Raw genomic sequence first — 25,238 nt, forward strand, 5'->3', positions numbered from 1 at the left:
TATAGAACATTTTACATTTATAAAAAAAATAAAAATAGAACATTGTCAATCCAATATTTCAATATTTCAATATTTAGGTTGATTGCAAACATGAACAAAAAGTCTGAAAATATTTATTGTTGCATTTTATTTTATTTTCAATTTTTGAGTTCATAGATTCATACTTTCATACTTCATATTAGGAAGATTGGGAAGTTTATTTTAATATTCATGAACAAAGTTTCCTTCATGTTCAGTAGACCACCAGCTACTGAGGACAATGACGTCAAGATGAACGCAGAGGCTTCTGGGAAATGGTGTTTGTTTTAAGTGCAACTAAAAACCTGGGCGCTGAATAATCAACAAGAAGAAGTTTATAAACCAAACAGAACCAGAAGCTGCTTTTCTCTCTTTATTTAAGCTCTGAAGAGGATGTTTGGGGTTAAAAAGCCCTTAACTGCTGGAAGAAAACCCAAAAGAGGGCAGAGACACAGAAACACATGAAAGAGTTCTCTGTTGGAATAAAAAAGATCAAACACGCCAAACAAACACTCTTTAAAAAAAAGTCTTTTCACGATATCGTCTTCATTTATGAGAATAAAAACACATCAAATATGTTCAACACAATGTTTACCAACGGAAACAGAAACACACTTTCCTGTTGACCTCCATCTAAACCTGATGAAGCATGAAACACAGCTCCCAGGAAATAATGGTTCCATTCTCACTGAGATGAGACGTGAACCAGATGAACCATCAACCAGTCCGACATTTTATACTTAATCCTCTGATTGTATAGAAGTCTATGCTTCATGTGTTAAAGCTGCATTCTCTCTCCTGACCACCACGAGGTGACTGCTCTGGTTGTATAGAAGTCTATATAAATGACTCTACTCTCTTGATTTATTCCCTCTGTAAATATTGTAAACATGAGTTTAGGTCTCAACCTCTAGTTTCAAGTCTTCTTCAACACAGCATGATGTTCATTTAGTAAATTATGGTCATTTAGAGTTAAATAGACCATAAAGCCAGGGATGCTTTAGGGCGGAGCTACAAGGTGATTGACAAGTCTCTACCAGACATATACAGTGTCGCTACGATCTTCCTGCTCAGTCCATATATGGTCACTTTCTGTTCCCTGGTTGCAAAAAACAAGATGGCGACGACCAAAACGTTGAACTGGAGGCTTCAGAACGTCTGAATATTTCTTCCTCTAGTTTTCCATGCTTTGAATTATAAATTACAAAAAATGACAACACAACCTGTAAAACTCCCAACAATGCATTTTGGATAAAGTGTGATTCTGTGCAGCTGAGCGGCGTTCATCGCGTCAGTCTGCTGTCAGCCATCTTTCATCGTTATCTCACGAAACCTGTCAGTCAGTTTTACTTTTATTAAGCCCCGCCCTCCCCTTTGTCCTGCTACCCTATTGGTTAAAGGTCTCGTCACTTATTGGCTCAGAGTGCTGGCCCGTCAGAATGAAGTCACGCAGGTCATCTCGTCGGCCAGCTCGTCCTCGTCGCGCCCCGTCCTGATTGGCTCCTCGTCGCTGTAGAGCGCAGCGGGGTCAGCGGCGGCGGCACTGAGCAAACTGTGGCTCCCGGTGCCGAGAAGGTCGCTGGCAGCCGACTCCATTTCATCCACTGTCATGTGACACGCGTCGGCGATCTCCCGCTTGGCAAACGCCACGAACTTGGGATCCCGGGCGTAAAGGCCGAGCCCCTCTGAGATCAGGACCTGGAGAGACCAGCACAAAGAGTCAGGGGGTGTCCGTCCATCCGTCATGTGTATATATGGCGGTAACTAACAGAACGCCTTCTCACCGCCTCCACCAGGCTATCGGCCGATCCGCGCTTCTCCGTCAGCTGGCCGCCAAGCTGGGAGGGAACTCTGAGGGTGGTGTAGGCTCTGTAAGGGGGTGGGGCTGCAACCAGAGTCACATGACACGTTCAGTCACATGACGACATACATTCTATCTTTCATATTCTTCTGTGTGTTTGTTCACCCTCCGTACCTGAAGTCCCTGCAGGGCCACCGTACCAGGCCGGTCTGGGTGCTGCACCTGTCACGTGGACACCTGGGTGGATAAAAGACCAGAATCTCTGAGCACAACACAGGGGGATGCTAGCTTGTTACCGCTGAGGCTTCTGGGACATAACACATCTCACCTCTTCCTGCACCTCCCTTCTTCCCCTCTCCTCCTCCTACCACCCCTCCTCCTCGCCCACCTGCTCCTCCTCCCCAGGGTGGGCTGCCTTCCTCCTCCACCAGGATGAGAGGAGCGTAGAGGAGGCGACCGCGGCGAGGACACGGGTTCGCCCAGGACGCAGAGGAGGCAGCCGAGGAGCGACCGGAGGAGTGACGGGACTCGTAACTGCTGAAGGTCTGCTGAGGAAGAGGAGAAGGTAAGTGTTACCTGTGTTAGTGTTACCTGTGTTAGTGATACCTCTGTGAGTGTAACTGTGTGGGTGTTACCTGTGTGGGTGTTACCTGTGTTAGTGTTACCTCTGTGAGTGTAACTGTGTGAGTGTAACTGTGTGGGTGTTACCTGTGTGGGTGTTACCTGTGTGGGTGTTACCTGTGTTAGTGTTACCTGTGTGGGTGTTACCTGTGTGAGTTTTACCTGTGTTAGTGTTATCTCAGTGAGTGTAACTGTGTGAGTGTAACTGTGTGAGTGTTACCTCTGTGGGTGTAACTGTGTTAGTGTAACTGTTACCTGTCTGAGTCTACCTGTGTGAGAGTAACTGTGCGAGTGTAACTGTGTTAGCGTTAACTGTGAGTCTACCTGTGTGAGTGTAACTGTGTGTAACTGTGTGAGTGTTACTGTGTGAGTGTTACCTTTGTGGGTGTTACCTGTCTGAATGTAACTGTGTGAGTGTTACTTGTGTGTGTGTTACCTGTGTGTGTGTTACCTGTGTGTGTGTGTTGTTACCTGTGTGCGTGTGCGGCGTGGCGGGGAGGTGGGGTGATACGTTCCGGGGATCGGCAGGTCGTCACTGCTGCCCTGTCTCCTCAAACACTGGATGTTGAATGATGGCTTCCGGCCTGGCAGACAACAACAACACAAACGCACCCAAACAGCTGAAAATTCATCTCTGTGATCTCTTCTCATCTCTCTGGTTTCTTTCTGTTACCTGTGACATCACAGGGTGTCATCAGGTCAAACCTGTGACATCACAGCGTGTCATCAGGTTGTACCTGTAGGCGTGGCAGGAAGTAGGCGTCGCCGGGTCGTCCTTCTGGCCTCGTTGTACCCGTTACCATAGCTGCTGTTGGAGTAGGGGGCGTGGCCATCATAGTGGTCTCTATACAGAGGAGGCTCGTCAGGGTAGTGTCTGCAGGGACACACACACACACACCTGTCTGTCTCTCCGTGCGTACATGTCTGTGTGCCAGTGTACCTGTCCGTCTCTGTATACCTGTCTGTGTGCTTATCTGTCTGTGTGCGTGACTGTCTCTCTGTGTGCCTGTTGGTCTGTATACCTGTCTTTCTGTGCACTTGTCTGTCTGTGTCTGTACCTGTCTGTCTCTGCGTAACTGCCTGTGTGTGTACCTGTCTCTGGGTGTCCATACCTGACTGTGTGCGCTTTTATCTACTTTAGTGTGTACCTGTCTGTGTGTGTACCTGTCGACCTGTCTGTGCACCCGTCTGTCTGTGTTCCTGTCTGTGTGTATAGCCGTCTACCTGTCTGTGCACCCGTCTGTCTGTGTTCCTGTCTGTGTGTGTAGCTGTCTACCTGTCTGTGTACCTGTCTGTCTGTGCACCTGTCTGTATGTGTACCTGTCTGTATGTGTACCTGTGTGTGTGTGTGCATATCTGTCTGTGTGTACCTGTCTGTCTGTGTACCTGTCTACCTGTCTGTATACCTTTCTGTCTGTGTGTCTGTCTGTGTACTTTTCTGTCTGTGTGCGCGTACCTGTTTTTGTGTGTACCTGTGTGTGTGTGTGTGTGTGTGTGTGTGTGTGTGTGTGTGTGTGTGTGCGTACACTTGTCTACCTGTCTGTGTACCTGTGTCTGTGTACCTGTCTGTCTGTGAACCTGTCTGTGTGTGTAGCTGTGTGTGTGTACCTGTGTGTGTGCGTACCTGTCTCTGGAGGTGAGGCTGTCGTTGTCCTCCTCCCGGCTGTAGTAGCCCTGTTCTCCGTATGTCTCCAGGTCCCCGTTCCTCCAGTACCGGTCCCTGGAGTCTCTCCTGAGGAAACACAGGCTGTTATCATGGGGAGCAGCGGCCTCTGGTGGCCGCGAAAGGAACTGTTGCTTTTTAAATTGAACTTATTTATAAATCTAGCTTCATTTTGTTCCTTTCTTTTTTATCCTGTAACCTTTAAAGTCATAAACACAGAAGAATACATTCTAAATACTTCTATAAACTAAAAACTATAGATACCCAAACAATTCGGATCAGATGTATTCTGGAATATTCTTTCTCACTTTCTCTACAGTACATTGTGATAATACTACAGTACTGGTGGTCTTGTGGTAATACTAGAACTAGTACTACAATACCTGGTGGTCTTGTGATAATACTACTACAGTACTGGTGGTCTTGTGGTAATACTCATGCTAGTACTACGGTACCTGGTGGTCTTGTAATGCGGTCTCTTGTGGTCTCCGTGGTCCAGCAGGCCGTTCTTAGCTGACGGCCGGCGATGATGATGATGAAGACTGACGGACGACCTTGTGTCGTCTCCGCGCCGAAGAGGTTCGTCGTGTTCGCTGCCGTTCGGCATCTTGGTGAGGGAACCGACCCGGTGGACCAGACCGCCGTTGGACACGCCGCCACCGTCTCCCGTCGTCCCTCCGGGACCTGCAGGACCGCGGGTTGTTACTTTAAACCTTCCTCTTGTGTTACGGTCGGCACCGACCCGTTACAGGTTTTTAAATACATAAAAGAACCACATGAATGTGTTTATTGCATCTAGGCCTTTTGACTTTGTCAGGAACCTCTATTTCGACAAAATTATAAAAAAATTAAAAAATTTCACTAAATTATAAAATGCCCTGGTTGAAATGATGACTTTTGTGTTGTTCGGGTCAGTTTCGACCCAATGAAAAAATAAATATGATTTGCTTGATTGGTTGTTGTTTTTTATCTATGTTGTGTTATGACTTGTTCTGATTTTCATTTTGTGTTTGCGTTAAAGTTCTATTGCTGAAAAGCCTTTTTCTTGAAGTAAATATTCATGAGTTGAAATTTACTCATAGATCTTACTATAGTTAATCATATTAAAATAAAAAAAAAAAACATAAAACAAACGTATTTAATAGATGTGTTCTAATACCCCTCAGTAATAGTCAGGTAACACAACAACCTTTTATCTATTATATGATTCTCTTGAGGTTCATTTTACCATTTCTTTTAAATCAAGGGGTATCCTGACAAAGAAAAGGCCCAGGGGTCCACACCAAAAACATGAAAACATATTACAATATGTTCACAGATCAGGTCACCAAGATTTGAGAAACAAATTGGATGATAGATAATTGTTTTTGATGTATTTTACAGCTGACTTAAGACATGGTTCAGAACCAACCCGTTAACACAAGAGATGCTAACAGAAAGCTAACACAAGAGATGCTAACAGAAAGCTAACACAAGAGGAAGGTTAAATGATGGATGAATAACAGTTATACTGATAATAAATAAGATGGTGTGAAACCACATGTCATGGTGTTGCTCACCAGTGGGCGTGGCCAGTATTGAGCCTCGTCGATCCCTCTCTGGTCCGACGCTGTCGCCGCCCTGCGAAGACACGTCAGCTGTTTACAGACGGACAGGCGGACATGTGGGTGTCACTCGCGTCACGTCAACGTGTCCATAGAGACCTGATACGCAGCGTCGTCCTCCTCCAGCTCCTCGTCCCCCATCAGGGCCTCGTCCTCGTCCTCATCCTCCAGGTCCTCATTCAGAGCGAGACGCATCTCCGGACCCAGATCCTGCAGAGTCTTCAGACCGGCTTTACACAGCTGCAAACACACACATACGCACAGATACAAACACAGACACACGCACGCCCACACAGACACATGCAGACGCACACAGACGCGCACACACACACGTAAACACGTGCCCAAACGCACAGTCGCACACACACAGTCGCACGAACACAGCCGCACACACACATACAGGTGCACAAATGCACACATAAACGAACACACACACATACACATACACACACACGCACACATACATGTTATTCTCCTGGTGTCCACAAAGGTTCGACAGACAGACAGACGTGCAGACAGACAGACAGACAGACAGACAGACAGATGTGCAGACAGACAGACAGACAGATAGACAGACAGATAGACAGACAGGCAGACAGACGTGCAGACAGGCAGACAGACGTGCAGACAGACAGACAGACAGACAGGCAGACAGACAGACAGACAGGCAGACAGACAGACAGGCAGGCAGACACACAGACAGACACACAGACAGACAGACAGACAGACAGGCAGACAGGCAGACAGACAGGCAGACAGACAGACAGACAGACAGACAGACAGACAGACAGACAGACGTACAGACAGACAGACAGACAGACAGACAGACAGACAGACTGACGTACAGACAGACGTACAGACAGACGTACAGACAGACAGACAGACAGACAGACAGACAGACAGACAGACGTACAGACAGACGTGCAGACAGACAGACGTGCAGACAGACAGACAGACAGACAGACAGACAGACAGACAGACAGGCAGACCTGAACAGCAGATGGGTTCGTGGTGTCAGACTCTCCCGTCAGATCTCCTTTCTCTTTCCTCTTCCTAAACTTTCTGAAGTAATCTTGAATCAGGAAAGTTGCATAAAACTTCCCGACTGTCACTTCCTCTTCTGCAGGACAACACAGAACTCAGTTAACAGCAGTACTCGTAGTATTTACTCAAGTATCAGTGGTACTTGTTGTATTGTTCGTAGTAAATATTGCACTATTCGTAGTAATTCTTTTGGAATAGTGTTTCTTGTTGTATGAGCATTGTTTGTAGTAATGATAGTATTGATTGTTGTAGTACTAGTAGTGTTTGTAGTATTAATAGTATTCATGTGATGTTTGTAGTAGTATTATTTTTTCTTGTTGTACAAGTAGTGTTTGCAGTAGTATTAGTAGTGTTTCTTGTTGCGTTAGTAGTTTTTATAGTAGTGTTCTTCATGTTTCTTGTGGTACTTATATTGCTTGTCGTAGTACGAGTAGTATTTGTGGTATCAGTACCTTCATGCGGTGGTATTACTTCATCCAGTAGTTTTGGTTTCATCCTCTTCCAGATCTTCCTGATGATCCCCCTCAGCTCCTCGTTCTCCTGGTCAGGGTTACCTATTGAATATATTTAATATTTTAAACGTGTCTTTCAGTCTTCATGACGTGAACTGACAACCGATCAGATACCTTCAGTCTTGATTTTGAGGGCAGTGCGAACCAGAGCAAAGAGTGTGGCGTTAAAGGTCACCATGCCGTCAGCGTTCAGAGGCATGTTCATAGCCACGAGGCGCTGAGGAAGAGGAGGAAGATGAGCAGTAGGAAGAGGAGGAAGAGGAAGAGGAGTAGGCGTAGAAAGAGGAGGTGGAAGATAATCAGGAGCAGGAAGAGGAGCAGGAAGTGGAAGAGGAGCAGGAAGGGGAAGAGGAGCAGGAAAAGGAACAGGTAGAGGAGCAAGAGCAGAAAGAGGAGGAAGAGCAGAAAGAGGAGGAAGAAGAGGAGGAGAATCAGGAGCAGAAGAGGAACAAAGGGGGAAAAGGGGCAGAAAGATGAACAGAAGCAGAAAAAGGAAGAGGAGGAAGAAAATATCTTTATTATTATTTATTTTACAACATGTTATATTTGAGTTTTATGGCCTGATATAAATAAAAGTAGAGGATCCGCATCAGAGCCCTGTGGGACACCACTAAGTTGACAGAAGATGAGAGTTTATAATACTGCACCATTATAGTAGACTACTATATAGTCTATTATATCATATATTTTACCTTACAGGCCACTCTGTGAGGACAGAGTTTCCCAAAGCCCAGAGGAGGCTGAATCCTTCTGAGCAGCGCCACAACGTCGAGGTGTTTGATACGACCACTGGAGGAAGAGAACACAGTATATACATACATCTATAATACATTATACAAACTAAAATGTACATACTATCTCATATCTAAATGTGTTTTTATATGAGAGGAAAAGAGAAATGACAATGTTAAAATGTCCATCAGTAAAAGTAGTAATCCCACAATATCAAAATACTCCATTAAGTAAAGAAGGTAAAACTACTGAATTCAACATTTAAATACAGAAATATCAGCAACAAAATATACTATGAATGTACACCTAATGCAGACTTCCCTCTATTCGTGCTGAATGATTGTATAATCAATGGAGTAAGTATTTATTAGTAGAACAAACATACTTGGCCTCTGGATCGTATTCAGACCAGATTCTCTTGAACTCGTCCAGGTGATGCGGTCCCAGAATCGACCAATCACGCGTCAGATAGTCAAAGTTGTCCATGATGACGGCCACGAACAGGTTAATGATCTAAAGGACACACGCAGTCAGTGTGTGTGTTTGTGTGTGTGTATGTGTGTGTGTGTGTGTGTGTGTGTGTGTGTGTGTGTGTGTGTGTGTGTGTGTGTGTGTGAGTGTGTGTGTGTGTGTGTGTGTGAGTGTGTCCTCACCAGGAAAGCACACAACATGAAAAAGCTGATGAAGTAAACAATGGCGAAGTTGCTTCCACAGCTGAACTCTTCTCCTGGTTCGTAGTCCGACTCTGGATCACAGCGTTTACCTGGAAGACTGGCCAGCATGATCTCCTGCCACGCCTCACCTGTCGCACACCTGCACACATACACACACACACACACACACACACTCAGGCATGTGATGAATCTTATTATATAGAACAGTTCTTGAACTTGTTGAGACAGATTAGAAACAGATCTCTGACTACATTACCCATAATGCCACTGGATAATGTCTTTTAAGTTCAGTTCTCACAATCACATCTAGACAGTTCAAGTCTGAGAGAAGAGGAGGAGGAAGATGCAGAGGAGAACGGAGAAGATGAGGAGGAAGAGGAGAAGGATCTGACCTGAAGAGGAGGAGGACAGCCTGAGGAAATGTCTGGAAGTTGTTGTTTCGGTTGATCTGAGTGTGAGGCTGCATTGCTACCTTCCCAAAGGTCTGAGAGACAACAAACAGACAGACAGACAGACAGACAGACAGACAGACAGACAGACAGACAGTACTAGTTAGATCATAATTTTATCAATCTCCAGTTCTTTAAAGTGAAATCAAAGCTTCATGTCTTGAAGCTGCATTCTCTCTCCTGACCACCAGGGGGCGACTCCTCTGGTTGTATAGAAGTCTATATAAATGACTCTACTTCTCTCTTGATGTATTCCCTCAGTAAACATTGTAAACTTAAGTTTATGTCTCAATCTCTAGTTTGAAGTCTTCTTCTATACAGCATGATGTTCATTTAATAAATTATGGTAATTTAGAGTCAAACAGACCATAAAGCAGGAGACGCTTTAGGGGCTGGGCTACAAGGTGATTGACAGGTCTCTATGTTGCTCCTCCTCAGTCCATATATGGTCACTTCCTGTACACTAGCTGCAAAAAAAACAAGATGGCGACGCTCGCAACGCCGAACTGGAGGCTTCAGAGGGTGTGACCTCACCTGCATCCCGATGACGGCGTAGATGAAGAAGATCATGGCGATGAGCAGAGCGACGTACGGCAGAGCCTGAAGACCGACAGGAAGAGGTTAGACTGGTGCTCACGTTGGCCCCGCCCCTAGCATTAGCCCCGCCCCTGACCTGTAGTGATTTGATAAAAGTCCACAGAAGTGTACGAATCCCCTCCCCTTTGCTCAGCAGTTTGACCAATCGCATCACTCGAAACAGACGGAAGAAGGTGATCGACACCCGAGAGCTGTCTTCCCCACTCTGAGAGACAGACAGGTACACAGGGAGACAGACAGAGAGAAGAGCTCATCATCTTCAACATCATCATATTGAGACATAAATCTAAAAACTAAACTTTTTTTGCATTTTTATTTGTATTTTTATGTCACAAAATATAATAAATGAAACAGATGTGTGAAATATGAAATGTAAAAAATTATTGCATATGGTGTAATTACAGCGTTACTGTTAATAATTCAATAATTTAATTTTTAATTATAGTTAATAATTGTTAACATGATTATTATTATTGTTATCATTAACATATATTATTGTTAAGATTGTTATTATTATCATTATTTTAACATTATCAACATGATCATTAACATTATTATTAACATGATCAAAGTAAAAAGCTAAAAACAAAAATCCTTTGATCCTTTGTTTGCTCCAGAAGAACCATTATGTTATATATTTTGTTATGAAACATAAATGATGCATATTAGGCCGTTCAAGGATCATGTGACTGCGTTGTGTTCGAGGACTCACACTAAACTCGGTGACCACGATGTCGACGACACTGCCGACCACGATGAGAGCGTCGAACGAGTTCCAGGCGTCCACGAAGTAATGCTGCAGAGACAAGAGCACGCAAACCTCCACGTTTAGATACATCGCTTTATAAACGTAAACCTTTAAAAACACTCCATCTTCAGATTCACTGGTTTTCATCAAACCTTCAACAGGAAATAAAGACTTTGTTGGGCACTATTTTCAGCGGCGGATGAATTTACTTTAGTTCATGTTTATGTGTGATGGAGTCAGAACAAATACACTGAGATGACAATGATGATGAAGGGAACTTATGTGTTTAAAGGAAGATCTAGGAGACATTGGAGGGTGCATTTGTTTTTCTCACCCTGAGTCTGAGAGCCAGCAGCTTCAGCAGCATCTCCGCCGTGAAGAGGCCGGTGAACACCATGTTGAGGATGTCCATGATGTGGCTGAAGTGCTTTGACTGCTCGTAGTGCTGCATGACAGAAACGCAAACATGTATTATTATTGATAACAGACACACAGCTGGAGCATCACCTCTATGTTCATCATAGTTACCATTGTTAACAACAAACACGGCAGGAAGTAGAAGTGTTTACCTGAACAGCCAGCGTGACGGTGTTGAGCAGGATGAGCACAAACATGATGTACTCAAACCCGGTGGAGTTGATGATGGACCAGAACTTATACTGAACCGGATTCTTTGGGATGTAGAGTTTCAAGGGCTGAGCCTTCAAAGCGTACTCAACACACTGCCGCTGTGGAGACACACAGGTGGTGTGTACTTAAGTACTGACAGAACATACTCACCATGTACTAATGTACTAACAGAGTGTACTCAACATGTACTAATGTACTAACAGTGTGTACTAAACACACTGCCGCTGTGGAGACAGAGAGGTAGTGTGTACTAAAGTACTAACAGAGTGTACTCAACATGTACTACTGTACTAACAGAGCGTACTCAACACACTGCCATTGTGGAAACAGAAAGGTTTGTACTGACAGAGCATACTTAACTTCTACTAATGTATTAAAGTGTGCTCAACAGGTACTACTGTACTAACAGAGTGTACTTAACAGGTACTGCTACTGTACTAACAGAGCGCACTCAACACACTGCCATTGTGGAGACAGAGAGGTAGTATGTACTTAAGTACTGACAGAGCATACTCAACTTCTACGAATGTATTGACAGAGTGTACTCAACATGTACTACTGTACTAACAGAGTGTACTTAACAGGTACTACTGTACTAACAGAGTGTACTCAACATGTACTACTGTACTAACAGAGTGTACTTAACAGGTACTACTGTACTAACAGAGTGTACTCAACATGTACTACTGTACTAACAGAGTGTACTTAACATGTACTACTGTACTAACAGAGTGTACTCAACATGTACTACTGTACTAACAGTGAGCAGAGAGAGGGTTAGTGTTCTTTGGTCTGTTTCTGACTGTCCTCTAGTGGACATTTGTAACCAGAGAAGAAGATGTTTGACTTCCTGTCTGTCCTTCCTACCTGGTTCTTGTCCAGCTCACAGTTTTTGTACTCCTGCTCTCCCTGCTCTCTGAAGGTGATGATAACGAAACCCACAAAGATGTTCATCATGAAGAAGGCGATGATGATAATATAGACGATGAAGAAGATGGAAATTTCCACTCGGTAGTTGTAGATGGGTCCAGAGTTCTCCCCGTTGGCATCGATGGCTTTATACAGCAGCCTGGAGGGAAAATGTCAAACATCTGTACTCTCACGTTCTGTCTCAGTTGATCAAATTTGGCTTGAAGACTCACGCGGGCCAGCCCTCGAAGGTGGAGACGGTGAAGAGCGCCATCATCCCCATCAACACGTTGTCAAAGTTAAAGTCACTGTTCAGCCAGATCCTCTCCCGGACCATCGGGTGGTTCACATCTCCGTCTTTGTACACCACGAAGGTCCCTCTGAACACAGAGGAGTACTGTAAGGAGTACCGTCAGTAGTACTTTCAAGAGTACTGTCAAGAGTACTGTCAGGCATACTGTAAGGAGTACTGTCACTACTTCAGTCATTACTACTGTCAAGAGTACTGTAAGGTGTACTGTCAGTAATACTGTCAGGAGTGCTGTAAGGAGTACTGTCAGTAATACTGTCTAAGGTACTGTAAGGAGTACTGTCAGTACACTGAGTTGAAGACAGAAACACATACTTGCACTGTTCAGGAGTGTGTTTGGCTTCATCTGTGCAGCGATAGAATTTACCCTAAAAACACAGAGGCACAAGAAATATTATTTTTGGGGAAAATGAATAAATAAACAGTAAAAAAAAATACACAGAAGAAGAAGAGTTCCAACTGTCTCCCTCGTCTTCCTCATCTCACCTTGAACAGCTGGACTCCGATGCAGGCGAACATGAACTGCAGCAGCGTCGTGACAATCATGATATTTCCTATTGTCTTGATGGCCACAAACACACACTGGACCACATGCTGCAACACACATGTTATTACCTTTAGTAAAAGTTACTCTTAGAGTTAGTTACTCTCAGAGTTAGTTACCTTTTAGAGTTAGTTACTGTCAGAGTTAGTTACTCTCAAAGGTTACCTTGAGTCCTTTGGCCCTGTTGATGGCCCTCAGAGGTCTCAGTACTCGAAGGACTCGCAGGATCTTCACCACTGAGATGGCACTGGAGCTGCAGAAGCAAACAGGATATTCAGTCTCATGTGTAGCATGGAGACAGAGAGGTGTAGCGGCCGTTCTCCCCCAGCAGAGAGCAGCACACACTGATGAAGACGGCTGCTCATGGATGTCTGATACTCACTGAAGGAAGAAGGAGACCAGAGAGACGCTGACCACCAGCAGATCCAACAAGTTGAACCAGTTTCTGCAGAAGGAGCCTGGATGGAGGAAAGCTCCGTGGACCGCCATCTGTCACACATAGAGAAAACGTCAGCATTAAATCAAGAGAAGAAGAAGAGTCATTTCATCCGAAACGAAGGTTCCTTACCTTAAACAGAATCTCCACAGTGAAGATGGAGGTGAATGCATAGTCGGCGTAACCCAGAATCTACACAAACATTATAAAAACATATTAGGTCTTGAATTACATCTTCATTGACAGTTTTACTACAGAATGACAATACAGTTTGTGTCGGACTTGATTCTTGAAAGTCCCGAGTCCAGACTGGGGAGTCTCCTGTAAAGACCATCCAATGCCAAATTGTGACAGATAATTCCTCCAGTCAACACAGGAAGGTTCCAGACAATCAAGTATCAAGTTAAGACCGAGAAGTCCCATGTCAAGACCACCAAGTACCAAAACAAGATTCACAAGTACCAAGTCAAGATCAACACATACCAAGTCAGGGCCAACAAATCCCATGTCAAGATTCACAATTACCAAGTGAAAACCAACAATTACCAAGTCAGGACCAACAAGTCCCGTGTCGAGAGTACCAAGTCAGGATCAACAAGTACCAAGTCAAGACCAACAAGTACCAAGTCAGGACCAACAAGTCCCGTGTCGAGAGTACCAAGTCAGGATCAACAAGTACCAAGTGAAAACCAACAATTACCAAGTCAGGACCAACAAGTCCCGTGTCGAGAGTACCAAGTCAGGATCAACAAGTACCAAGTCAAGACCAACGAGTACCAAGTCAAGACCAACAAGTTCCAAGTCTACACCAACAAGTACCAAGTCAAGACCACAAGAATCAAGTCAAGATCAACAAATCCCAGGTAAAGAGTACCACGTCAAGACCAACAAGTACCAAGTCAAGACCAACAAATCCCAGGTGAAGAGTAGCAAGTCAAGACCAACAAATCCCATGTCAAGAGTAGCAAGTCAAGACCAACACAAATCAAGTCAGGATCAACAAGTAGAAAGTCAAGACCAACAAATCCCAAGTCAAGACCAACACGTACCAAGTCTAGACCAACAAGTATCAATTCTAGACCAACAAGTACAAAGTCAAGACCAACAAATACCAAGACTAGACCAACAAATACCAAGTCAAGACCAACAAATTCCAGGTCAAGAGCACCAAGTCTCGACCAACAAGTATCAATTCTAGACCAACAAGTACAAAGTCAAGACCAACAAATACCAAGTCTAGACCAACAGGTACCAAATCAAGATCAACAATCACCAAGTCAAGACCAATAAGTACCAAGTCAGGGAAGACATATATATTGACAAACAAGTTAGAAATGGAGACCAAAGCTTAAAATGTCATGTCTAATCAAGACAGTAAGTTAGCCCAGACATGTTTGGTCTCAAGACTAGCAAACCCCAAAATCAGACCGTCAAGTCACCTCTTTGAAACTGAATGTTGGACATTTGGGTGCTCATCAAGCTACGCAGCGAAGGCATTGTGATGGCATTTGTGATATTGTGATGATATGTGTTCACAGCTGTTATTTATACTGACAGAAATAATGGAATAATTCCTGCTTTCACACTTGTAGTTCCATCAACTCGCTGGTGTTCAGAGGTGAAATTATTGTTCTGCTGGTGGCGTTCACACACCAAACACCATAAACCATCGTCACAAACGTGCTTGTGTCCTCTGGACTTAATGTCACAGTGAAACGGAGCAACGTTAAATGAATGCCATCTGGTGCTTCCTGGTTTAACTTTGTGTTTTCTCTGTCACTCACATGTTTCAGCGGCGCAATGTGACCGTCTGTCCTTCCACTACCGGACACCCTGTTGATCCTCTGCATAATAAATGTGTCACCTTCAACCCACAATGCACTGCTCTTTGGGGCACTTCCTATGTTTATATTTATTCCTATATCGAGACCAACGTTTACCAGAGTTCAGCTTGTTCAATGAGTTTCACACCGAAACAAACCCGTCGGATTTTCCAATGACTGTTCGGTGAAACCGACCAAAAGCATAGATGTTACAGATGGAAATGACATCATCCAGATACATAGTTCACATCCTGTGTGTGTCTGTGTGTGTGTCTTTATGCATACAGTATGTGTGTGTAGGTGTACATACAGTATGTGTGTGTGTGTCTGTGTGTGTTGATTGCATGTTAGAAGTAATGTCTTTCCTCAGCTGCTGCTAATTGCTACGTCCTGCATGAACCAGCTGCTGCACAGTGTGTTTGTCAGTGTGTGTGTGTGTGTGTGTGTGTGTGTGTGTGTGTGTGTGTGTGTGTGTGTGTGTATGTGTGTGTGTGTGTCAGGATGAGACAGTAAACCGTGATTTTCTCTCCATGTGTGTTTCTATGACTTTCCCTCTTTAACCCGGTTAGTCACTGACCCACTTCTGCTATGTAATCTGCTGAAGCCCCGCCCCTCAAAGCTCCAACCACAGAGGTGTATTGACGACATCATCGTAACCTCGCTGAGACACATTCAGCTCTGATTGGCTTAGTTTCTCCCATCAGTCCCCTTTAACTTCCTGCCTACATTAGCTTAGCCACAACACTAGTTTCTTGTTACGTAACTACATTGGATGTCATTGTTTGTGATGTAACTTTTCTTCAAAAAAGGAAATTATCAAATCAACAGTTTTATGAGATCATATGACTAGCATGTTAGCATGTTTCTTCATCAGCAGACGGCAGACACATGTTGAGCCTACAACTGCTAACAACTGGTGAGTATATATATATATATATATATATATATATATATATATATATATATATATATATATATATATATATATATATATATATATATATATATACGAGGCCTGAAGAGAGAAAGAAGAAACCAGAAGATCTGTTGATGCTTTGAGACTCACGTTGTTCCTGAATGAGTGGGCTCTGATTGGATCCTCAGCTGCTAATGAGCAGCTACTGAGGATGATGAAGACGAGGATGAGGTTGGTAAAGATGTGGTGGTGGATCAGAGTGTGACAGGCCACTCGGATGCTGCAGAAAGACAGAAAAAGGACTTCCTATTTGTATGTTTGTGACAGGAAGTAATAAACGTCTTTATGTTGTTGCCATGCTGACACTAAAGCTACCATTTATACCCATGGACCAGGCTAATGCTAAAGCTAACACTAATACCTGTTGACCAGGCTAACAATATAGCTATCACTTACACCTATAGACCAGATGGGCCATTATGACACCAAGGCTTATATTTATACCTGTAGACCAAGCTAACATTTATATCTACAGACCAGGCTAACGCTAAAGCTAACACTTACACCTGTGGACCAGGCTAATGCTAAAGCTAACATTTATACCTGTGGACCAGGTGTCAGACTTACGGGTTTGTGTTGCTCAGGCAGAAGAACGCACTGCCTTCTGGGATCGGAAGAACCTTCTCTTTAGGAGGCGCCAGGTCGGCCATCTTTAATTGGACTCCTGCGTCTGAGAGGAGAGGGTAGAGAAGTTAAATTTATTATAAATAATATGTGTCAGTTGAATAGAGCTGTACATGATAACACTATAATAATTATATGAAGTCTTTTAGTCTCAAAGTCTCCTTCAGGGGTCTACTGACCGTCTTCTCCTTCAGGAAGCTCCTCCTCCTCCTCGTACTCGGTGTCTTCGTCCATTTCCACCTGATGAAACAAACAGCCGTTAGATGGATTCACCTTTACCAGGGAAGAGTGAGACCTTCGTTCTTCACCTTCACTTCTTCTTCCTGTCCTTGTTCTTCTTCTCCTTCTCCTCCTCCCTCCTCAACTCCTTCTGTCTTCTTCCTGGAGAGAGACAAGAGGAAATAATAAACCGGTCTTTCTATTGTATGCATGTCTCCTTCTTTTCTTCCATCCATCACTCACTCCTTCTTGTCTCCGTCTCCTCCTGCCAGGTTGTCCACTGCGATGGCCAAGAAGACGTTTAGCAGGATGTCTGACATTCGTTAAGGAGACGCAACAACTTTTCTCCCCCAATATTATGATACTCTCAAAAAAACAGATATACATTTGAACAAATACCTGCTGCTAATCGTTTTATATAAATGTCAGTCTCCACATCATGTGTGTCAAGCTTGTTTTGGTCAACATGGTGGTAAACAAGTCACATGACGAACTGATCTGAAGCTCGAGCAACAGGCCCAACAGCGTTCCCACTGTGTCTGGGAGGTCACTGATCGCATCGCTGACAGGATACAGTTACCGCAGATAAAGAGGATGACGAAGTAAACACATACGATCATCCCTGGAAACACAGGGCCGCCGTACGCCATGATGCCATCGTACATCACCATGTTCCAGTCCTCCCCGGTCAGGATCTGCAAACATCAACACCAGGATGAGCGGGCTCAGGTCTATAGTTAGAGGTTCAAGTCTAGAGTTAGGACTGGTTCAGGTCTATAGTTAGAGCTGGTTCAGGTCTATAGGACTGGTTCAGGTCTATAGTTAGGACTGGTTCAGGTCTATAGTTAGGACTGGTTCAGGTCTAAAGTTAGGACTGGTTCAGGTCTATAGTTAGGACTGGTTCCAGTCTATAGTTAGGACTGGTTCAGGTCTATAGTTAGGACTGGTTCAGGTCTATAGTTAGGACTGGTTCAGGTCTAAAGTTAGGACTGGTTCAGGTCTATAGTTAGGACTGGTTCAGGTCTATAGTTAGGACTGGTTCCAGTTTATAGTTACCTGGAAACAGGTGAGCAGCGCCTGAGGAAAGGCATCGAAGGTGCTCCGTTTCGTCTGCGTCTCGTCGAAGTTGAACTTTCCTCCGAACAGCTGCATGCCGAGCAGAGCGAAGATGATGAGGAAGAGGAAGAGGAGCAGCAGCAGCGAGGCGATGGACTTCATGGAGTTCAGCAGAGACGCCACCAGGTTGGACAGAGCCGTCCAGTGGCTGCACGGACGCAATGACATCATCAGAGCGATACTCAAGTGTGTGTGTGTGTGTGTGTGTATGTGCATATTGGTGTGTATGTGTGTTTGTGTGTGTGTGTGTCCTCACCGTGTGACCTTAAAGATCCTCAGCAGGCGGACGCAGCGCAGCACGGAGATGCCCAGCGGCGGCATGATGCCCAGCTCCACCAGGATGGTCTCCATGATGCCGCCGCACACCACGAAGCAGTCGAAGCGGTTGAAGAAGGCCACAAAGTAGTGAGCCAGACCCAGAGAGTACATCTTCAGCAGCATCTCCACGGTAAACAGGGACAGCAGCACCTTGTTGGCGATGTCTGCAGGGATACGTTATCATGTTAAGTTATATTATATATAATATATTATACAATATATTCACACACATATCCCTGGCGGAGGCCGCTAAGGTAGTCAAAAAGCTCCTTGGTGGCAAGGTGCCAGGGGGGGATGAGATCCACCCTGAGATGCTGAAGGCGCTGGACATCGTTGGGCTGTCTTGGCTGACACGCCTTTTCAATTTTGCATGAGGGTCAAGAAGGGACAAGCTTCGGGGTCGGGTGCTATGTAGACCGGGCGGCGGGCCGGGCGGCCAATCGCCGGCAGCATGGACGAGCTCTAGGAACATGGAACGTCACATCGCGAGCAGGAGGTGCGGGAGGTGGAGCGGTACCAGCTGGACATAGTTAGGCTCACCTCCACGCACAGCACTTGCTCTGGAACCGAGCTCCTGGAGAAGGTTTGGACTTTGTCCTTTTGTGGAGTTGTGGGGATACTCACGAGCCCTCGGCTAAGCGGATGGAGTTTTGGAGTCATCCCCGGAGAACGTTTGAGAGACGATGGAAGTCTCGAGGGGAGAGATTTCCAGATGTTTTTGAACTAGACTGGATTCTATTATATTATATAATGTGTGTGTGTGTTGCTACCTTGGACCTCCGTCAGCCAATCAGGTTGGTTGTAGTGCTCCGAGGCGCTGAGGGAGGTGTTGAGGAAGACAAGCAGCAGAACGAGCCAATAGAAAGTCACCGACTTCACGGCGGTGCGACAATTCCTGCGACAGACTCGGTTCCAGCGTCGCAGCGTCCGGCTGGGGGACAAAGACACCGGAGTCAGGGCCAATGAGGGAGGCACTCGTATGTCCCACATTGTGTGAGGAGCAGTGAACTCACCAGCAGCCGATCTTCATCATCTGGGAGCTGAAAGGAGACGACTGAGGTTAGTGTCTGATTAGCTGGGTATTGCTTGTGATATCTGGGGGTTGTGGTTTTGTCTGTGTGTGTGTGTGTGTGTGTGTGTGTGTGTGTGTGTGTGTGTGTGTGTGTGTGTTACCAGCAGGCCTGGCAGCAGTTGGTGTGTTCTTCATCAATGTTTTCCGTGTTTGTAGATGCTGTTTCACTAGCAGGAAGACTAGCTGAGAGAGAAAAAGGTGATGACAAACAAAGTTAGAGACCCATATAGATATATATATATATATATATATATATATATATATATATATATATATATATATATATATATATATATATATACATACATATATATATATATATATATATATATATATATATATATATATATATATATATATATATATATATATATATATATATATATATAATGATAATAGAGGAGGTCTTACCGTGTGTCTCATTGGAGTGACTGAACCATCCAAACTTCCCTCTCTTCTTATCTGACAGATATCCCAGACCTGGACCTGAAGAATTGTATTATTCATATTATTCTATATTTATTATTTTGTACAAAATATGATCAATATTACATAATATTGCACCACAGTTCAGCACAGAAACAAACATGCACGCACACAGGCGCACACACACGCGCGCGCACGGTCTTACGTGGGTTCCCGTCCTCGTCCAGGTCCTCCATGTCCTCGGCCTGAGTGATCCAGTCCATGTAGCCGCACAGGTCCTCCTCCATCTGCTGCTTCTCCCTGAGCTTCTGGAAGTCTCCCCGAGCCTTCGCCTTCTCCCTCTCCTTACTGAACTCTCTGTAGACCAGACCCACAAAACACTCAACGTACGCACAACATACACACAATACACACAGCGTACACACAACAGACACACAATACACACAAGACATGAGCAATAGAATGATCTAGGGGAATAGATGGGTCGAGAGGACTAGAAGGATCCAGGGGACAAGAAGGGTCTAGAGGACTAGAAGAGTCTATAGGACTAAACAGATCAAGAGGACTAGAAGGATCCAGAGGACTAGAAGGATCCAGGGGACTAGAAGGATCCAGAGAACTAGACGGGTCTAGAGAACTAAACAGATCAAGAGGACAAGAAGGATCCAGAGGACTAGAAGGGTCTGTATAACTAGAAGGACTCAGAGAATTAGAAGGGTCGATAGAACTAGAAGGATCTAAACAACTAGAAGGATTCAGGGAACTCGAAGGATTCAGGAATCTAGAGGACTAGAAGGATCTAGAGGACTAGAAGGATCCAGAGGATTAGAAGGATCCAGGTGACTAGAGGGCTAGAAGGACCCAGGGACTGGAGGATTAGAAGGATCCAGCGACTAAAAGGATCCAGAGGACTAGAGAACTAGAAGTCTAACGAACCCGCTGAGGACTCCCAGGACCAGGTTGAGGACAAAGAAGGAACCAAAGATCACCAGACTGACGAAATAAACCCACGGCAGCTCGAAGCCAATGGCGTCGTTCATCTGAGCGGAGAGAAACACAAAGACTCAAAGAGGCGGCGAGACTCAAAGAGGCGGCGAGACTCAAAGAGGCGGTGAGACCCTGACCCAGTAGAGGACGTCGGTCCAGCCCTCCATCGTGATGCACTGGAACACCGTCAGCATGGCGAAGAAGAAGTTGTCGAAGTTGGTAATGCCGCCGTTGGGCCCGTCCCACCGGCCCCGGCACTCCGTCCCATTGACGTTGCACTGACGGCCGTGACCGGCGAACGCACACGGCACGGGGTCGTCCTCCACGTAGTTGTCTGTGGGGTAATGATGAGTACTGATGGACCAGAATACTTCCATGTTCTGAGACCTAATACTTCTACTCCACTAAATGTATTGGACGGTATTTACTTCTACTGCACTAAAAGACATTTAGTGGAGCACATACAGGATAAAGTTTGCTGTGAAACATTAATACATTAATACCTTTTATGTTTGAACTTTTACCTTTTGTTTAGATGCAGTTTCACTTCTAACGAAATATGTTCATCATTACTTCATATTTCTACTAACTACCAAACTAGTAGTAGTTGTACATGTACGACTAACTAGTAGTAGTTATATTTTAGTACTAACTAGTAGTCATTGTACCTGTAATACTAACTAGTAGTAGTTGTACATGTACGACTAACTAGTAGTAGTTATATTTTAGTACTAACTAGTAGTTATTGTACATGTAATACTAACTAGTAGTAGTTGTACATGTACGACTAACTAGTAGTAGTTATATTTTAGTACTAACTAGTAGTTATTGTACATGTAATACTAACTAGTAGTAGTTGTACATGTAATACTAACTAGTGGTAGTTGTATGTCTACTGGTAACTAGTAGTAGTTATATTTGTAATAGTAACTAGTAGTTAGTGCTACTGATTAGTAGTTAGTACTACTACACCTATACCTGTAGTACAACTATTAGTTAATACTACAGTTACTACAACTGTAGTACTAACTGCTAGTTAGTACTACAGTTGTAGTAACTGTAGTACTAACTAGTAGTTGTTGTACCTGTAACACTAACTAGTAGTAGTTGTACCTGTATTAGTAACTACTAGTCGTTATATGTATTGTACTAACTAGTAGTTAGTACTATAGTTGTAGTAACTGTAGTACTAACTAATAGTTGTTGTACCTGAAGTACTAACTAGTAGTTATACCTGCTTCTTTGTAGTAGCAGGTTTTGTGCATGCGTCCGATGAAGAGCTCCAGACCGATGATGGCGTAAATGATGATGACGAAGAGCACCAGCAGAGCGATGTGGAGGAGAGGGACCATCGCCTTCATGATAGAGTTCAGCACGATCTGCAGACCTGAGGGACACACACAGCTTTACACAGGACGCGCACACACACACACACACACACACACACACACACACACACACACACACACACACTACTCACTGGGGACCCCAGAAACCAGTCTGAGGGGCCTGAGGACCCTGAAAGCCCTCAGAGCCTTCACATCCAGACCTCCAGGTTTTCCCGGCACGTGATGAGTCGTCGCCACCTCGCCGGACTTATGAGTCATCGTCTCCAAGACAACGCTGAACAAACTGCACAAACACACAAAGAGAAAGATAAAAGCTGAAAAAACTACGTTCTGATCTGCGAAAACAAAATAAAGTTGAAGTTGCCTGTGTTTATTTTTTTAGGGTACGACTGCTCGTCTTTTTTTCGGCAAGAGAAGGCAGACTGTTTGCGTGGCAGCCAACCCTGCCATCAGTGATGATGTCGAAGATGAAGATGACGATGTGGCTGACCCTGACTCACTAAATGGGTAAAGAACCATATATGGTAATTTGGTGGATGTGCATTTTCTACCAAAAAATTGTTGTTTTTTTTTAAATGTCACAACAGCAAAGGAGTGTTATGTCCTCCAATAGCACTCTAGGGTTGACATTTTGAATTTTCAAAGTATCTCCAGTATTTCCAGAATCTAAAGACAGAACCAGGATATGAAGACATTATTTCTGTCTTTAACTCTTCATCAGGATTCGTCCTTGCTCTCCATGTCCTCGTACTACCATGAATCGATGCCATAGCAAAAAACTGCAGAGCCAACAAGCGCATGTGAACCCATTTTACATGTTTATAACACAATTCACCCATAAATATTAACATAAACCCTCAATAAGACTTAAGAAGACTCGAAAGTGACACTAGAGAGCTTTCTAAGTTATACAAATTATACATTTTTGTATATCCCTAGCTTGATGCCGCACATGATTAGCACACCTTTCTGGAAAGCGTATGACCCACAGAATCTGCTAAGACCGCCAAATCCTTTTGAGACAAAGCCTCAGCAAGATATCGATCACATTCCAGCCAAAAACCTGAAGTTTGACTTACTCATGGAGGAAACAATACTTGCTTGGTATGTATTGCTGCATCTGTTTGAGCAGAGCCCGTCTGTTGTGGAACCAGAGACGTTCGAGGTCCAGGATAAAAGTTAAGGCTTTTTGTCTCTCAGCGGATCTCAACTTACGGTTCACGAGAATGTGCACTGAATTAATTGCTAAAAATATTTAACTTCGCTTAATCAAAGTCAGACTTTGCAGGGATACTGTTAACACATCGTGATATTTGATAATAGAATGAAAAGCGATGAAATGCATAATTAAAAAGAGGGAACATGTCCTAAAAGTTTTTCGGAAATTATTATTTATTTATTTTCTATCATCAACTAATAAACCTAATAACACATATACTGCTATATGAACCTCTTAACTAGTCTCACACGTGTTTAATGTATATTATACATTTTGAAATTATTCAAATAGCCCTTGTGGTTGAGGAGATATTCTGTATTTAGTATGTGTATATAAACTTTTTAGGCACCTTGTTTTTTAAAGCAGTGAAACATTATTTAATATAATATAATATACACTGAATACATCTTCTTGCACATTTGCTAAAGTTAAAATGTATTGTGCTGAACCTCATGAGGACAAAAAGATAATCTAATTTTATTTTATCTTATCTTTTCTCATGAAAGACTCGTTAACAGGAACAGGAGCAGGTTCACTTCTGGAGCCTGCGGCGTCCTCCAGCTCTCAGACCGCCGAGCTGCTCTCAGACCCCCGGTGTCCCACATGCAGCAGCCTCTCAGAATTACCGTCTCTGACTGCAAAGCGGAACGGAGCGACCTCTGCCAGCGCGGCCGCGACAACCGGCTTCATTGTCATCGCCCTGAGGTCATCACCGAGTCACGCCACTTCTTTCTGTCCCGCAGCGAGGACAAACAAACACGCGGAGGACGGAAACCTGGGGACCTGGGGACCTGCAGGACTCACCGTGACGCTGCAGGACTCGCTGTGACTCTGCAGGACTCGCCGTGACTCTGTAGGTTTCGCCATGACTCGACAGGACTCGCCGTGACCCTGCAGGACTCACCATGACTTTGCAGGTTTTATACTAAATAACTCATATACTAAATATACTTGTACGCTAAATCTACTTAAACACTGAATATTAAAACACGTTATGGGATGATATTGATGCTGGTGGTTTGTCGTATGTCAGTATTTCATTAATGAAATAGAAAAACATCCTGACTGATTGAAAATGATGAGAGCACTTTTCTAAATGTTTGTTGTCTTTGAAGGAGGGAGTATTTAATGACGAGGAACCCAAACCCAGTGAACCCAGTAAGATGTCACGAACACTCAGCGCTAAAACACTAAAACAAGATAAACCGGCGTCGCTGCCGGGTTTGTTCCTCCGTGACCAGCGGACAGGAAGCTGCTGAGTTTACTGCAGTCAGATCTGATTTACTGCTTCAACACTAAGGAGAGGCCGGCTGAGGACAAGAACACAGAACCAGGGTATTAGTTGTACACCAGAGTCTGACAGAACCAGGGTCTGAGAGAGAATCAGGGTCTGAAGACAGAACCGGGGTCTGAGAGAGAATTAGTGTCTGAAGACAGAACCAGGGTCTGAGAGAGAATCAGGGTCTGAAGACAGAACCAGGGTCTGAGACAGAGGCGTTTCCTGATGTTACGTCAGAAAGAGGAATTAAAGGCCCTGAAGAGAGGTGTTGTCTGAGAAAGAACCAGGGTCTGAAGACAGAACCAGGGTCTGAGAGAAAACCAGGGTCTTTTACTTTGAAGGCGATTTATTTAGGTGCGCCATCACGCTTCCGTAGCTTCACCGACTTGAGCCTGACGTGACAGCTCGTATTCTAGTCCTCAACGAGCGAGTGAGCGAGTCGCTCGGCTTAAAAAGCTTCACAGGCGCTCCGTCTACCTGCAGCCTCGCGCTGCAGGCTCAGCGCCCCCAGATTGAACATTAATCGCGCATGCGCAAC

At 44.4% G+C, this 25,238-nt stretch overlaps 1 protein-coding gene across 1 annotated transcript in view; it reads right to left on the reverse strand.

Annotated features, from left to right (window-relative positions):
• Nucleotides 1-1,409: 1,409 nt before the first annotated feature.
• Nucleotides 1,410-25,238, reverse strand: part of LOC137801202 (voltage-dependent L-type calcium channel subunit alpha-1D-like) — a 28,768-nt gene continuing 4,939 nt past the window's right edge. The window contains 46 exon segments of the mRNA XM_068598643.1: nt 1,410-1,716; nt 1,803-1,903; nt 1,994-2,056; nt 2,148-2,367; nt 2,912-3,024; nt 3,178-3,314; nt 4,065-4,172; nt 4,559-4,787; nt 5,663-5,723; nt 5,807-5,947; nt 6,697-6,827; nt 7,204-7,305; nt 7,378-7,480; nt 7,956-8,052; nt 8,381-8,508; nt 8,649-8,808; nt 9,062-9,153; nt 9,653-9,718; nt 9,792-9,920; nt 10,428-10,511; nt 10,798-10,908; nt 11,033-11,191; nt 11,961-12,162; nt 12,236-12,382; nt 12,628-12,680; nt 12,799-12,906; nt 13,022-13,109; nt 13,239-13,360; nt 13,362-13,484; nt 16,182-16,311; nt 16,659-16,761; nt 16,895-16,955; nt 17,024-17,096; nt 17,178-17,247; nt 17,509-17,629; nt 17,991-18,198; nt 18,307-18,532; nt 19,139-19,299; nt 19,382-19,408; nt 19,542-19,623; nt 19,852-19,926; nt 20,072-20,223; nt 20,803-20,906; nt 20,991-21,187; nt 22,076-22,240; nt 22,334-22,485. Coding sequence (XP_068454744.1) covers nt 1,453-1,716; nt 1,803-1,903; nt 1,994-2,056; nt 2,148-2,367; nt 2,912-3,024; nt 3,178-3,314; nt 4,065-4,172; nt 4,559-4,787; nt 5,663-5,723; nt 5,807-5,947; nt 6,697-6,827; nt 7,204-7,305; nt 7,378-7,480; nt 7,956-8,052; nt 8,381-8,508; nt 8,649-8,808; nt 9,062-9,153; nt 9,653-9,718; nt 9,792-9,920; nt 10,428-10,511; nt 10,798-10,908; nt 11,033-11,191; nt 11,961-12,162; nt 12,236-12,382; nt 12,628-12,680; nt 12,799-12,906; nt 13,022-13,109; nt 13,239-13,360; nt 13,362-13,484; nt 16,182-16,311; nt 16,659-16,761; nt 16,895-16,955; nt 17,024-17,096; nt 17,178-17,247; nt 17,509-17,629; nt 17,991-18,198; nt 18,307-18,532; nt 19,139-19,299; nt 19,382-19,408; nt 19,542-19,623; nt 19,852-19,926; nt 20,072-20,223; nt 20,803-20,906; nt 20,991-21,187; nt 22,076-22,240; nt 22,334-22,485 — 5,749 coding nt within the window. The 3' untranslated portion in view covers nt 1,410-1,452.

This window comes from Clinocottus analis, unplaced genomic scaffold, assembly GCF_023055335.1.
Source record: "Clinocottus analis isolate CAN_PGR_092001 unplaced genomic scaffold, fCliAna1.0.p SCAF_4, whole genome shotgun sequence".
NCBI classification, from domain to species: Eukaryota; Metazoa; Chordata; class Actinopteri; order Perciformes; family Cottidae; genus Clinocottus; species Clinocottus analis.